The sequence below is a fragment of the Tachysurus vachellii genome, chromosome 14 (assembly GCF_030014155.1).
Source record: "Tachysurus vachellii isolate PV-2020 chromosome 14, HZAU_Pvac_v1, whole genome shotgun sequence".
Classification (NCBI taxonomy): Eukaryota; Metazoa; Chordata; class Actinopteri; order Siluriformes; family Bagridae; genus Tachysurus; species Tachysurus vachellii.
The window spans coordinates 22873094-22888898 of NC_083473.1; the positions used below are offsets into that span (position 1 = coordinate 22873094).

Sequence of the window (15805 nt, forward strand, 5' to 3'; positions counted from 1 at the left end):
CCTGTCCAGTTTCATCTGAAACGCGTCCCAGACCACCTCCTGAAGGGGTTTGAGCCGTCAGACTTATATCCGTCTTCGAAAACGTTTCGGAGGGCATTTAGACCTGGTCTTTTTACCATTGGATAGCTATCGGATCACAGAAAACGCATGAAGTGACCAGGTGTAAAAAGGCCCTTAAATTCATCTTCCTTACAAAGACAGCAGGAAGAAGCCGACTTTCTGTACACGTTACTCCTGGTTCATATTCTCTTTGCAGTGCAGCAGAAATAGGATTGTCTCTCTGTGTTGATTTATCAGTGTGAAGCTTTTCCTTTGAGACTTGCTGGTATTCATACCACACTGTAGTCTAGACTCTACAACGAGCTACACACTCTCTCTCTCTCTCTCTCTCTCTCTCTCTCTCTCAGAACCAACATTGACTAACCCTATCATTTTCTAGCTACAATACGCATTTGCACATTTTGACCATATGGTAAAGTTATAGAAGGGAATTTGTTTAGAATCTCAGTATCCCGGGTCACCAGACGAGGACGGGTTTCGTTTTGAGTCTCAGGCCGTCGTCGTCTCTGTCGTGTTTACTTGGGACAAATGTAAAATGTTAAATTTTAAACCGGTGGTTCTCTGTTCACCTCAGGTGTATTATTGGAAAGAAAAAAGCCTGCACAGGCATATTAGCCATGTTCACTCTCACCACATGGAGCAGCAAACACTGACCTTCATTGGAAACAGGAGCCATGGCAAGCTTCCTGCTCTGCAGCCCTTCAGCACCTACGTACTCCACATAAAAGTCTTTAACGGGAGAGGAGAAGGTCCTGCCAGTGCCAACAAACAGTTTGAAACTCCTGAAGGAGGTAAGACTTGTAGGATTTTGTATTTTTGAAACATGTAATTCAGGTGATTTGTGGAAACATAACTTACTGATCAAATGGCAACCTTGGAGCCTAAGGTTAAGAGTGTCAGTGGATTTAACTACATTTATGGCATTTAGCAGACACCCTTATCCAGTTTATGTTTTCTCCATTTATACAACTGAGCAATTGAGGGTTAAGGGCCTTGCTCAGGGGCCCAGCAGTGGCAGCTTGGTGGACCTGGGTTTTGAACTCACAACTAGAGGTCTTCTCGGGTCTAAAGAAATGTACCCGACCCGAATTGACCCGAATCACTTTTTACCTGAACCCGACGTGCATAATGTATTTTTTTTTTAAGAAAGACCCGACCCGAGACAAACCCGAAAAAATTAGACCCGAGTCCGACCCGACCGGTTGGCAATTTTTTTTAACCCGACTGGAGCCGAATGTTGCACACACCGATGCAGCACTGCACGCACCAGTCAGACAGAAAAGTAACCGCTACAGCGTGGATTCAAAATTGATTGACAGGTCTGTTTCAACGAAAATTAGCTTACCGCCAACAACACGATGTCGCAAGCGGTCTTGGAAAGCAGGGCAGAGGTTGGAAAAGGACTCGAGTCGATGCACACACGCGAGATACAGTAGTTCGGGTTTTCTCGGGTCCGTTCGGTAAAAACACTCTCTCACTCATTTTCTACCGCTTACCCGAACTACCTCGGGTCACGGGGAGCCTGTGCCTATCTCAGGCGTCATCGGGCATCAAGGCAGGATACACCCTGGACGGAGTGCCAACCCATCGCAGGGCACACACACACACTCATTCACTCACGCAATCACACACTACGGACAATTTTCCAGAGATGCCAATCAACCTACCATGCATGTCTTTGGACCGGGGGAGGAAACCGGAGTACCCGGAGGAAACCCCCGAGGCACAGGGAGAACATGCAAACTCTACACACACAAGGCGGAGGCGGGAATCGAACCCCCAACCCTGGAGGTGTGAGGCGAACGTGCTAACCACTAAGCCACCGTGCCCCCCCGCCGGTAAAAACACATTCATTTTAAATTACCCGAGACCCGATGCCGCTATTATTATACCCGACCCGTGTCCGAGGCACACGTGAAACTTTTAGACCCGAACCCGCTCGGGTCTCGTGTCGGACCTCGGGTTTTCGGATCTAAGTGGACCCGTGAAGACCTCTACTCACAACCTTCTGATTAGTAGTCCAACACCTTAACCACTAGGCTGCCACATCCCCCCGTGTTGGTTAAACTTGTATGAGCTTACATTTAAATTTTTTGAGAACATATTTATCATTCTTCATTTAGATTTATTTCTTGAACTTACATGCACTTTCTGTCCCAGTTCCTGGTAGGCCAGCATTCCTCAGGGTTGTGGACAGTAACCCAGACTCCCTGACGCTGGAGTGGGGGCCGCCTCACGAGCGAAACGGACGTCTTACAGGATACACCCTCAAATATCAGTCAGGTGTGTGTCCAAGTAATCCACGTAGATCTTGTTTGAATATTGTTTATTAGAATGTCGTGTGTATCTAAACGATGTATTTATTTACGGTACCTTATTCCCTTTTCCTTTCTTTACCGATCTCTTTCCCACTCTCTAGTCAATAACACCAATGAGCTTGGCCAATTAGAGGAAATTAATGTGCCTGCTAATGAAACTAGCATCACTCTGTACAATCTGAAGTACAGCACACGCTACAAGTTTTATTTCAACGCCAGAACGCAGGCAGGACAAGGCCCAAGCATTAATGAGGAGTTTGCGACAATAATGGATGCAGGTAAGTTACATGTGTAACATGAGTTGCATGAGATAGGAACCTTCAATGGATTGTTGCATGTGATATGGAAATAAGTCCTTTAGTCCTTCAGTCACGAATAAGGAACGTGAATTGTGTATCACGCGATTACTTTACAGCTGTCTGTTTTCTTTATTTGCTGCTCAAGATCGATACCCTTTGGTTGTCATTTGTTAAGCTTAAAGGTGGGGTCTCTCCGTTGTTTGAGAAATGCTTCAGAAAACTGAGTCCGGACGACAAACAAAACAAAAACAAAACAAACGTGTAGCCAATGAGCAGAAAGGGGCGTGTCTTGTCAATATGGGTGGAGAGAGTGTTCAGTGCGCATGTGTGACATCAGCAGAAAGCGGTTTTAACATTGACATGGAGGATAAAAACAAAGAAAGAAAGTGAAGAAAGACTTACGATAAGGTAAGAAGTAGGACGTGTTAATATAGGATCAGCTTTCCAGCGCTGGAGAGAACTGAAGGAGCAGGAAGTTGGTCACATATTCACAGATTGGAGTTTCCCGAGTCAATAACTCCTGAGCTAAACGCTGTTACTACACAAAACACGGTTGTAGCTGCGTCTCTACATTACTACGATAGAAAAGAGGTGTTATTTGTGTAGTAACAGCGTTTAGCTCAGGAGTTACTGACTCGGGAAACTCCAATCTGTGAATATGTGACCAACTTCCTGCTCCTTCAGTTCTCTCCAGCGCTGGAAAGCTGATCCTATATTAACACGTCCTACTTCTTACCTTATCGTAAGCCTTTCTTCTCTTTCTTTCTTTGTTTATCCTCCATGTCAATGTTAAAACCGCTTTCTGCTAATGTCACACATACGCACTGAACACTCTCTCCGCCCATATTGACAAGACACGCCCCTTTCTGCTCATTGGCCACACGTTTGATTTTTTTTTTTATGTTTGGTGGCCGAACGCAGTTTTCTGAAGCGTTTCTCAAATATCGGACACCCCACCTTTAACGAGTGTCTGTTTGCTGGAGCAATATATCATGTTTGTAGATGAAGAAATAAAGGAAATAGCAATGCGGTCTTGATCGCCTTGGCTGCCCGAATGATATCCCACCCTCTGATTCCCTGAACACCAATCTCACTGCAGACATTTATTTATTTATTTTTTTAAATAAAATAAGGTTATTAATATATTTTCTCTCGCCGTCTGCCCTGGGATTGACATCTGACAGCTAGCACATCCCCTCGCCTCAGTGTGTGAATCATGAGGAAAATGAATACTATTGTGTCTAATCAGCCAACTGAAGCCTTAATATTAATAGAACAATTTTAATATTCATGAGGAGGAAAGAACACAGCCATTCCTTCTACCCAATAAAAGAACGGTCAGCTGTATTCTTGTATATCCTGACCACTTATCGTCGCTGTCGGGCGGAATCCTCGTATCTCCAAAACCGTTATTTTTCAGGACATTAAAAAAACGCCGTACCTTATCTGCAGTGCACAGGGTTTAGTCCGAGTTACAGTGGATTGTCTTGCGCTAAATTCCTGTCCTCAGACGAGCACCAGAACTAGCGGGGGTCAAGATTTTTTTTCTTTGAGCCCAGTGTTTTGAAGACATTTACCTCGGAAGACGTGTTGATTCGTTGCGACTCTTCTTGAGGAGAAATATGACATGAAGCTCTCCCGCGGAGTGAAGAAGAGGTGGACAGTTGAAGTGTCCAATGGAGTTATGAGATTTGCACTCAAGCTATTTTCAAGACTTTAGATTGGTTAATAACTTGTAAAAATAACAGACCCACGTGGGGACTGACCAATAGCATCGATATGTGAAAAAATATGAAATTGACCAAATTTGGACATACGAGGTTTCCGCCCGACAGCGACGATATACATTAATTATTTGCTCTAGACTCTAGACTGTGTACCTGAGATACTGTAAAGGTTCGAAGCTGATTCCTGCCTCAGCTTCCTGTAGATGTTAAACACGCTGAACTCTTCAGGGAGCTCGTGCTTGTTATTGTTATTTTCTCTGAGTAGGTGCATGTAGGTGCATATTGTGCCATATCTCATTATTTGATATCTCCTGTTTAGTTGTGAACTGACTGAATGAACAAATCTTATTACCTTCCAACTTCCTCGCAAATGATCTCCTCTTCTTCCTACCCTGCTAAATCCTTAGCACCGCCAGCTTATTGGGCATGCATGTCGCACCCGATCTTATCTTACCTCTGCTCTGACTGTGAACTGTGTGCTCTATGTCTTTTTTCTCTGTATGTGTGTGTGTGTGTGTGATGGTGTGTGTGTGTGTTTGTGTGTTTATACCTCTTCACCTTTCTTCTAGGGATTCCAGCTTCTCCCCCACCAGTCTCCCCAACCTCCCAGTCTCTACGTCCCCCTCTTCACAAGGGTACAACTGATTTAGAGGCACCGCTAGCTGCTAATATGTCTAAAATTAACTTAATTCTCTAAGTTCAAGCTTGTCGCTAACACCCCTGGGTCGTCCGACCCCTTAATACGACTTTTTTTTCTAACTAAATACGTTTGCGAAACATTTCATTTTGTAAATGTTTGAGGAACATCGATATTGGAAGTTTTTTTTCCAGTTTTGTTCATTCACATAAAACCTCTTTAGCACTCCGGGTCGTCGCTTAGCTCTTCGCTTCCGACGGCTCTGAAGCGAGTAAAGTACAGTATGCAGGCTTTAAGTGACTGAATTCTACCAGTAATATAGAGGTTCCTGCTTATAAACCCCACAGAGATGCCTCACTTTTTTCTTCTTCTTTCCTGTGTGCCCAGCTGTTCCTTCTCCTGCGGTGTTTGGGAACGTTAACTCGTCCGTGGGCGAGGACGGAGCGCTAATCAGTTGGGATTACTGGGGACCAGAAAAACACGTTTATGTTGAATATATTGTAGTGAACAGTAAGACATGTTTCTGACCTTAATGCTGTAGAATCAGATAGTAGGTGAGCAGGGACTCCTGAGCAGAATAGTAAAAAAATGTATTCTATTCTTTTCTGTTTTTCCTTTTGCTGTATACGATTCCGTCGAATTTTATTTCTCTTCTGCTTTGTCCTGTTTTATCCTGATTTCTTTTAAAATATTTCATTTTCATATTTCTTTCTTTTTTTTTTTTTAATCTGTTCTATACCATTTTCTTCTTTTCTTCTTTATTCTATTCAGTTCTCTTCTGTCATGACGCTGCTGTCTTTTCTATTCCGTTTTCTTCTTTTCGGAGTTCTGTTTTCTTTGGCTCTATTTTTTTTTCTGCAGCATTCCCTTTTATTCCCTTCGTTTTTGTGCTGTTCTTATCCCGCTTCGTTCCATTCCGATCTGCTTCTATAATATAAAAGCTTTAAATTGAGATATAAAGCTGAGAACGATGTAATATTTTATTCAGTTGTCAGAATTTTTAAGGAAAGTAATAAAGATGTAGAAACAGAAGTACAGCTATTTTATTGACCTTATGGCACTGTAACAGTCTGACGTACGTGACATGCTGCAACAGGTTAATCCAACATTTCTAAATTCACTCTCATTTTACATTAGAATTAATATCACAGTTACGTAACTACCTGTAAGGCACAGCGTCTCCGTACTAACACACAACCATCGCCATTGATATTTCATTGAGTTTAATAAAATATGCCATGTAAAATATCGTCGCTGTCAGGCGGAATCCTCGTATCTCCAAAACCGTTATTTTTCAGGAAATTAAAAAAACGCCGTACCTTATCTGCAGTGCACAGGGTTTAGTCCGCGTTGCAGTGGATTGTCTTGCGCTAAATCCCTGTCCTCAGACGAGCACCAGAACTAACGGACTCAAGATTTTTTTTTCTTTGAGCCCAGTGTTTTGAAGACATTTACCTCAGAAGACGTGTTGATTCGTTGCGACTCTTCTTGAGGAGAAATATGCCGTGAAGCTCTCCCGCGGAGTGAGGAAGAGGTGGACAGTTGAAGTGTCCAATGGAGTTATGAGATTTGCGCTCAAGCTATTTTCAAGACTTTAGATTGGTTAATAACTTGTAAAAATAACAGACCCACGTGGGGACTGACCAATAGCATCGATGTGTGAAAAAATATAAAATTGACCAAATTTGGACATACAAGGTTTCCGCCCGACAGCGACGATATGCTAATGTAGATTTACTGTAAGATTGTTAGGCAGATTTAGAGATCGTAGTAAACTTACCCCCTGCATGACGTATGTAGTGTGTAGTTATTAGCAACACCAGAGTGTGGGTTTGATCTGTCCTTCTTACTGGAACCCCTTCAGGCGATGAAGACTGGCAAAAAGAGATGGTAAATGGATCACAGTCCCATGTGCTTAAAGGTTTAAAGGAAGGGCTGGCGTACAAAGTGCGCGTGGTGGCTCAAAGCCACACCGACCAAACAATCCACCGTTCTGCGGAGCTGGTGGTTACGGTACCAGGTGAGGCCCCTGTTTGGCCTGAACCCATGACTTCATTGAAAATGTAGTTGTTTGTTTGCAGACCTGCATGTGGTTTTTCCCATCCTGCCTCCCATTCATGATTCATGTGGAGTGTTTATAGTTGTGTCGCATGTTCGGTTGTTTCCAAGCCATTCAGTAAATAAATCTCCAAATGAAACGAGCTGCGTTTTTCCCCCTGCATGAATCTGCTGTCTGCGTCATGAATAATGCTCTGAACATATTACTGACCTTTGTGTCAGATATCATCCGTTGTTGCTTTTATGTGTTACCGTTGACATTCGTTCGGTGTAATACTGTACTTCAGTGCCGTACCGTGCGCGTCATAAAACATGCACATCGTGCATAGTGCACATAGTGAACACAACTATAAGTGTTTTGATTTCCGTTGTATGCTTTTGTATGAAATGCATTCACTCTTAATTTTGTCCATGTGTTTCGCCTTACCACCGTTTGATGACATTAGAGGATCTGCAGATTCCTTATGTATGTGTTATGAAGGCTGCATATCATCTTTTGTGTCTAACTTCCCATCCGTTTGCTTCCATTCCCAGCGATGGCCAGCAGGCAGGTGGACATCGCTACCCAGGGCTGGTTTATTGGCCTCATGTGTGCCATTGCCCTGCTTATTCTGGTTCTCCTTATTGCCTGCTTCATCAGGAGGAACAAAGGGGGCAAATACCCAGGTGAGAAAGCCACAAGAAATCACTAGATTTAGATTCTATACAGTATTCCTGCCTGCGAGCGTGTTCTAAAATTGTGCTCGTTTTGCTAGTGAAAGAGAAGGAGGACGCACACACTGACCCCGAGGTGCAGCCTATGAAGGATGATGATATAATTTTTGGAGAGTACAGGTGAGAGAACAATGAGCAGGCCTCTGGGGAGTCTTTTCCTTAGTCCTATATCTTCACAGCCCTCTGGAGAAAGTCTTTTCCACACAACGTGAACTTCTACGCCTGCTTCACCTACGCAGGACACGGGACTACGACTAGTAGAAAAGCTTCCTCTGTAAAGTTAAAGCGCAGCCGTCGTTCTGTCTTCTTTTTTTTCGGGGCAGGCTGGATATAATTATCTCATGCTGTATTTGTGGTAACGGATTCCTACCAACTGTATATGATGGTGTAAGAGTCAGTGTTCAGGACGTTAGATCAGGTACACCCACTTTATCTATGTAGAAGCAGGATATTGTCAAATCGTGTTCCTCTTACACTATCGCTGTTTTTTATTTCTTTTTTTATTTTATTTTTTAGTCTTAATCAGAGCTTTATTTGCCTCTTAGATTTGAACTCATTCAAATCAGTTGGCTGGATAATTATGCAAACGTAATTCTTAATAGTTAAAAAAATATTAATATCTTAGGATATTTGATGCGAATAGCACAAAGATGATTTTTCCTAATAGTATCGAAAGCAATTTTATCGTGACGCTAGCTATCGTACTCGCTCTCTTTCTGGTCCACAGCTGCTCATCGACTCACGCGTAACGGTACAAGCTATAAGATTCGAGCACTTTATATAGTATAGTAACTTTCTTTTGTACTGTATTTAATTTTTTTTTTTTTTGTCTTTATTTTATACTAAAATGCTTGCCTGTAATCCGTATATTAAATAAGTATAGATATTTTACTCTATGCATGGCTGTACAGTACATACAGTTGCTAGCATGCACAAAATAGAAAGCCATAGATTTTTGCTAATGCGAAGGTTTTATTTATTTATTTATTTATTTATGTTTACACTCACATTCATCATGTCAGCCTGTTGAAGTGTGATTATTAACGACGCGAGACGTTTCCGAACGAGACGACATAGAAGTCTTTCCAGCGTCTCCTTCTGCTTGCGGTTGCTAACGCTGTTGCTTGCTAATTCCCTGCGATCAAGATTAGGCCACTAAGGCAAAACGATATAGCGACCCGATCGTCCCTAATGCCCCACCCCGTTCCCCTCCTAACCCCCACCCCAAGCCCGCGCTCTGTCTAACATTACAACAGATTTTCAGCGCTATGGAGATATTTTAGCTTATACAGTAGTATTAAAAAAGTCTTTCCTTTTCCCCAATTATTTACTAGTCGATCTGTGTTTCTGTCAGTGGGAAGGTAAGAAAGTTAGTGTGATATATTTCTATATGCAGAGCTGATTGAGAGTAGAACTGCCACTGGGAGAAAACAAACCCTTCTGTGCCATGTTTAGGATCGCATTTTTTTACCGATGCTCCCGAGCCATGAAGCTAAATGCTATCATACACTACAGAGCCTGTAGCTGAGTTCAGATTAACTAACATTAAATATCACATTTCCTTTAGAACGGTGCTGTTATTGTGATTATTTAACGTTTATGATAGCATTTTTCTGCTTTCTTATGGCAAAGGGTTGAAATGAACTGTATGTCTGATACATTACATGAATTATCATCACATGTTTGTTGTTGTTTTTTTTTAAAGTCAAATGACTTGATTTGACTTCTTTTACCCTCAATGCTTTCCCAATTGTTTTTTTTTTTTTTTTTTGGGGGGGGGGGGGGGGGGGGGGGGATGTTGTTGGATATTTTCTTCCCCGATCAGGTCGTAGATTTATGACGTACGGTTAGCGAACGGTTCCGGTGGCCGTGGATGCCATGATGTATAAAATGACACGTGAATGCACAGATCTGAGACGTTCTTCCCAGCACGTAAATATTTCTGAGTGCAAACAGTTAACATTGCGGTTATTAAAAAAAAAAAAAAAAACAATAAACATGTCATCAGAGATGGGGGACTCGAGTCATATGACTTGACTCGAGTCCCCCATCTCTGATGACATGTTTATTGTTTTTTTTTTTTTTTTTTTTTTTTTTTTTTATAACCGCAATGTTAACTGTTTGCACTCAGAAATATTTACAATAAACATGTTATCAGAGATGGTGGACTCGAGTCATATGACTCGACTCGAGTCAGACTTAAGTCGCAAATTTAAGACTTGCTTGACAAATATTAAAAAAAGACTCGACTTGACTTTGACCTGAAGTTCATGACTCGAGACTTTAGTTAAATGACTCAGAGATGGGGGACTAGACTTGACTCGAGTCAGACTTAAGTCGCGAATTTGAGACTTGAGACTCGCTTGACAGATATTAAAAAAGACTCGACTTGACTTTCACTTGACGTTCATGACTCGAGACTTACTTGTGACTTACACGTGTGTGACTTACTCCCACCTCTGCATGTTATTGATAACGTAATGTAGTTTTTAACGATTAATGATGGACGGACTAGTCTGTGGTATCAGGTGTCAATTTTGCTAAATTATTAAGTCATTACCTTCAGTGACACAGTTCGACGTTACAGTATTCTTACTTCATGTCCTGACAACTGGGAATTTTCTGGAATGATTTACAGTTTTTGTGCCTGTTGTTCTGTAACATGAATCAATCGCTCTGTGTATTAAAACCTTATGCTTAGCACAACATGAGTAAAATACATATAAACGTAAACGCATGTACCAGAACGTACAGTGAACAGATGAATATGTCTTTAACGCTAACGGAACTATTCCCCCAGTTCGTCCTACGATGAGACTATGTGTGGAATGTCTTGTATTTATTATTACCCGGCATGTTGTTTACATCAGTGTTCCATCTTTTGTCATGAAGAGCCAAGCTAATGTCTGTGTGACATCTCTCATTATTCCACCTGTAACACCTGCATGTTATTTTCTCCTAGTGACAATGAGGACCATAAACCGTTAAAAGGGAGCCGCACGCCGTCCAGTGGCACCGTAAAGCGAGACGAAAGTGACGACAGTTTAGTTGACTACGGGGAAGGTGGAGATGTACAGTTCAACGAGGACGGCTCTTTTATTGGCCAGTATAGTGGGAAGACAGAAAGGGACACCGTGCAGGGTCACGAGAGCTCAGAGGCGCCCTCACCTGTAAACGCCATGAACTCTTTTGTTTAAGCACAGGGGAAAAAGTAGGACTTTTTTTTTTAACGAATGCAAATTTACAGCATGATTACAGCTCTGATTAGTTCCCTGTTTACATGAAGTGAAGGAAACAAAAAAAATATATATATATTAGGGAGTGAATTAAGTTTTAAGAAAAGATTAAACCAATTTGTCTGGAGAGATACTTGGCGACTCGTACAGGATCCACTTAACCTGGCATGATGATTGGAATACAGATGTGGCAACGCTACCACTTCATCACTGTCGCATTCATGATTAAGACTGATCTCAGTTACACGATTATTATTATTATTATTTTTATTTTTTTTTTTTAAAGCTAACATTAAGTGACCTTGTGGTTACTTCTAAAACTCAGTATGTCAGTGCTGCATGCATAATATGCTACTATTACTCGTAACATACGGTTGCAACTAAAGAGACCTACAGTATATGAAAGAAGTAGCTAATTTATAAGGATTACGTGGTGCTTCTTTGAAATAATGGGTATGCCTTGATTATGTTTTGAGTATTATATGAGAATTGTACAGATAAATTGAACCGGTGGAGACACTGGATTTAAGGCACTGCTATTAAATATTTGATCAAATGTATACTTATTATAATTCCATGTCTGAAAGTGTGTGTAAATAGCTGTAGAAAGAAAAAAAAAAAAAGACTTTATCCTGTATAATAGATTGGGATGAAACGTGTGCAGAAATCTGATCTGAAAGATTCTAGATTAGACCGGATATAAAATAAAACACACAGGTATATTCCACAGGTGCCGTCGTCCCGACGCTATGCCACCTTTTTTTTTTTTTTTTTTCCCTTCTATTTTTGTTTCTACTTCGTCACGCTTGAGACCTTCATGCTGCATCTCAAATCATACGAGATCCCGCTGTCTCTACCTTGACCTGCATGCGAACCCTTGTGGTTCCCATGGCAACTAAAACCATAGCGACCCAAAAACCGCTTTTGATATGTAGTTTCCGCCGTTTCTTACACTGGAGCGGTTCCACGCACGCGTCTTTTCATAACACGAACTGCATACGGACGTGATAATGGGCGCTGGGTGGCCTTTACAGAGTAGTGCCTTTATTCAGAAACGAGCCTCTGGGTCAATTTACAGGACTAATGCACGGTATCGGTCAGGCATTTGGGTGTAGATAAAGGAGCAGGAAGATGTTTATACAGTATATGAATTCGAAATGATGTTTGTATACGGTTATAGAAATGAGGACATGGTTCTATTCAGTAAAATCTGAGCAACACAATGAACACTGTAGGATTTGTTCTTTGCCTCATTCAGTTTCATTACACTGGTTTGTTGTGTAGCAGTCAGTGTTTGTGCTTGTGTGTGTGTTTGTGTGTTTGTGCTTGTGTGCGTAGGTGGGTGGGTTGCGGATGGGCGTGCGCACGTGTGTTTGTACCGTGTGTGTAAAAACAATGCATATATATTACTTTGTAAAAATTTCACTCGTCCATTGTTCAGCGTTAAGACCCTCGCAAGTTGGACGGCGTTTCACGGATTTTGATTTCGGATCAAAAAACTTGCATCAAGTTTTAGTTTCAAATGTGTTTTTTTTTTGTTTTTGTTTTTTTCTGTAGATATATTGTTGAATTTGTAAATAATAAGACAGTTTGGCTTAATGGAAATGGAGTAGAAATCAAATCAGTGAAGCACTGCTGGAATCTGGGGGCATGAAGGCTTGTGTTGTATTATTCATCATCATCTTCCTCTTTTTGCTGTGAACACTGTACATTTTAACACAAAGTGGGTGGTGTCTTCAAAACGATTCACAAGTCAAAGCTTTTTAATCCAGCAAACCGAATTCCAAGCACAACTGTAATTTATGCAAGTGGTGATTCATCATATTACTGAAATGCTTATATTTCAGTACGTAACGGTCGTTATTTCATCACGATCGTCCGATTTCTCTGCGTATTAGAAGTGTACATGTTTTTTTTTTTTTTTATATATATTATTCTGAAAATCACGATCGTGTTAGTTTCAGAGCTTTACTAACCATTTGACGTTTCTTTTATTTAAGTCTCCGCACTTCAGAATTCATGAATGAAATTTCAACAACTCTAAATGTGTAATGAATGAATAAATATCACTATATTACATTTTTTTTCGTCACCGTGTCTTTATTTATTTCGTTCTGCACGAACGTTGTCGGGAATTTGTGTCGTTTTGACCTTGATTGATGGTTTTGTGCATAATCTCAATCTGTGTCTTGATCTATAATGAGATTATTTACAGTAATCGTGGAAATCTGAGTCCGTGTGAGAGACTGATGTTAAATTTCTGGAAGAAACAAAAATCCACGACTTCTTTCGTGCCAAGGGTTCAGGATCAGGTCAACAACAAAAGAGAGACAAAAGGCCAAACGTGCGGTCGGTGAACCTCGAAGATATGTTTATTTTTGATATTGTGACATTCTCTGCAGTAATCGAAGCCGAGAGAGCAAGACTCGGGCCATCTGTCATGTGTTTACAGAGCGAGCGTGTCAGGAAGCACAGACGTCTGGTGGGTGGCTCTTGGACTCTCTTTAACGGCTTGGCATCGGTTCTATGCCTTCTGTTCCTAAACATGAATAAATGGCTCATGGATTAATACTGTATATGGATCTGGGATTTCAAATGCATTTTTTTTTTGTTTTGTTTTGGAGTCACATCACAGCTAGTCTTAAGCTTTTTAAGCAGAAAGCTGTGGAGATTTAAATCTGAAATTTGTGGCTCGATAGTCAGAAAATGTGGGCAGAAAAAAAAAATAGAGCAGAAGGAAGGTAAAGAGCTTCTATGAAAATAGAATTATTTATTTCCGGAATTGTTATTTATTATAGGGATGTGGTAGCTCAGTGGTTAAGGTGTTCGACTACTGATTGGAAGGTCGTTGGTTTGAATCCCAGGTCCACCAAGTTGCCACTGTACAGTAGGGCCCCTGAGCAAGGCCCTTAACCCTCAATTGATCAGGTGTATAAAAAAAAAAAAAATGTAAGTCACTCTGGATAAGAGTGTCTGCTAAATGCTGTAAATGAAAAAATATATATATTTAATTATTAAGTAAACACATAATCATGGACTTGTTTTTTTTTTTTTTTTAAAGAAGGAAATTAGAAAATTATACATCCCAATAATCCGCACTGAGATTAGCGATAAAGTGTTGGATATGATGAAACATCTGATGACTAGGATTCTGTTTAGCCATTTCCTCTTATGCCATCTAGTGTAGGGGTGAGAAAATACGCTTTAACGTGCGTCTAATTTAATTCCTAACTCATATGATTCTCTGTGATTCATTTATTTTTTTTGTAGTCTTTTTTTTTTCCCTCCTCAAAATATTAACTAAATCATGTTCAGATATGAGCAAACTAATGAATCCGACTGATTTCCTGCTAAGATGTAAAAAATCTCCTGCCGGAAATTCGAGCAATAATTTGCCAACATTAGCATTTCAGTGAACGATACACTTCATACGTTAAGTACGGACGTTCTCAGAAGGCTGTATAGCTGCCACTTCATTAAAATAATTGTCTCATTGTGTTTAATTAAGCTTATAGCAATCCAATTTCCATTCATCAGCGCAGACAAATGCACATGTTAATCTCATTTGAAATGCTATTGCGATAGAAGAACCAGGCTTCCTCCTCTGTGTTTCCACCACGGTCCTTCTGCTCACATCGCCGTGTCTTAGCAACATCAAATCAGAGGTCAGCTCGTACGCCAGCCAATCGGTCCACACTCCAAACTAACCGCTAAGCCCCAGTGTGTTCTCTTCTCAAGCAGGAACTTCCCTTTTACTTCCCTTACAAACAGTAAGTTGTTTTTTTTTTTTCCTGAACAGATAGACAGGATTGTGAAATCACATCGTACCGGTGGTTATTGTCGCCATGCCAACATCACCCCACCCACCCCTCCTCAAACTCAGACCCCAGACACAAGCCTAATTACCCATGTCTTCTCTCCTGGGGTCTCCTGTCTTAAAAGTGTGTATACAACATGCCCCTATATACAGGTGTGTATTTAATATGCAAGAAGCCATAAGTTATGTTCATGCATGATGACTCAAATGTACCGAGGATATTTTTATAATAGGATATTTGGCTCTGGTGAAATGATGTAACATAGTGATGTTACTCCTATTTTTAGGATATATATTGAAAAAATTCTTTCCTTTTGTATCCGTATGAAAATCTGGCCTTACACTTGGGTGGCTGTGAAGGATGAAGCTCATAATTGTTTATGATGAAGTCTCATGAACTCCTTTTGTTTATGATCGCTCATTGCCGTTTCCATACGGAAGACAAATGGTCTGCTGCCACGTCTGCTGAAATCACTCGCCATTTTTGTGTTTTATAAATTCTGTGTATTAGAATGAATAAGAATTTGGCTTGCGATAATCCTGAATCGTTAAGCCGATCTGTCCCACACACTGAGCTGAAATACTAGCTGACCTGCTGTCACTAATCGTTGCGGCTGGTAGACGAACAGTCTCTATGTTTATCGCCGTCGTGTTGCCGCTGAAAAAACGTGTTTCTGACACGTGCACGCAGACAGGAGAAAGGTGATGTATTCATCCTCTCTTTTAATTCCTCAACCCCTCCTCCGAGGGCCTGCACCTGTAGGTGGGTGATCCGCAGCGTGAGCACTTTGTTCTTCTGATCTGATGCTAATGTCTGCCGTGCTTCTTTGCTCTTTCCATCCCTCAATCTTTCCATCCCCCATGCCTCCACCACCCCCCCTCAGCATGCAATGACAGGAATGGGATTACTGCTCCCAAATCATGTCCCCTATGGGATTT

General features: G+C 41.1%; 1 protein-coding gene across 9 annotated transcripts in view; it reads left to right on the plus strand.

Moving 5' to 3' along the window:
- Positions 1 to 13130, plus strand: part of nrcama (neuronal cell adhesion molecule a) — a 98671-nt gene extending 85541 nt beyond the window's left edge. For 8 of the 9 annotated variants that reach the window (XM_060887106.1, XM_060887112.1, XM_060887109.1 and 5 more), the window contains 6 exons: positions 635 to 851; positions 2221 to 2343; positions 2480 to 2656; positions 7634 to 7765; positions 7855 to 7933; positions 10776 to 13130. In XM_060887106.1, coding sequence (XP_060743089.1) covers positions 635 to 851; positions 2221 to 2343; positions 2480 to 2656; positions 7634 to 7765; positions 7855 to 7933; positions 10776 to 11010 — 963 coding nt within the window. In that variant the 3' untranslated portion in view covers positions 11011 to 13130. Of the gene's footprint in view, positions 1 to 634; positions 852 to 2220; positions 2344 to 2479; positions 2657 to 4973; positions 5040 to 5428; positions 5552 to 6905; positions 7062 to 7633; positions 7766 to 7854; positions 7934 to 10775 lie in introns of all 9 variants that reach the window. The other variant, XM_060887114.1, reaches the window with a different exon arrangement.
- The last annotated feature ends 2675 nt before the right edge of the window (positions 13131 to 15805 follow it).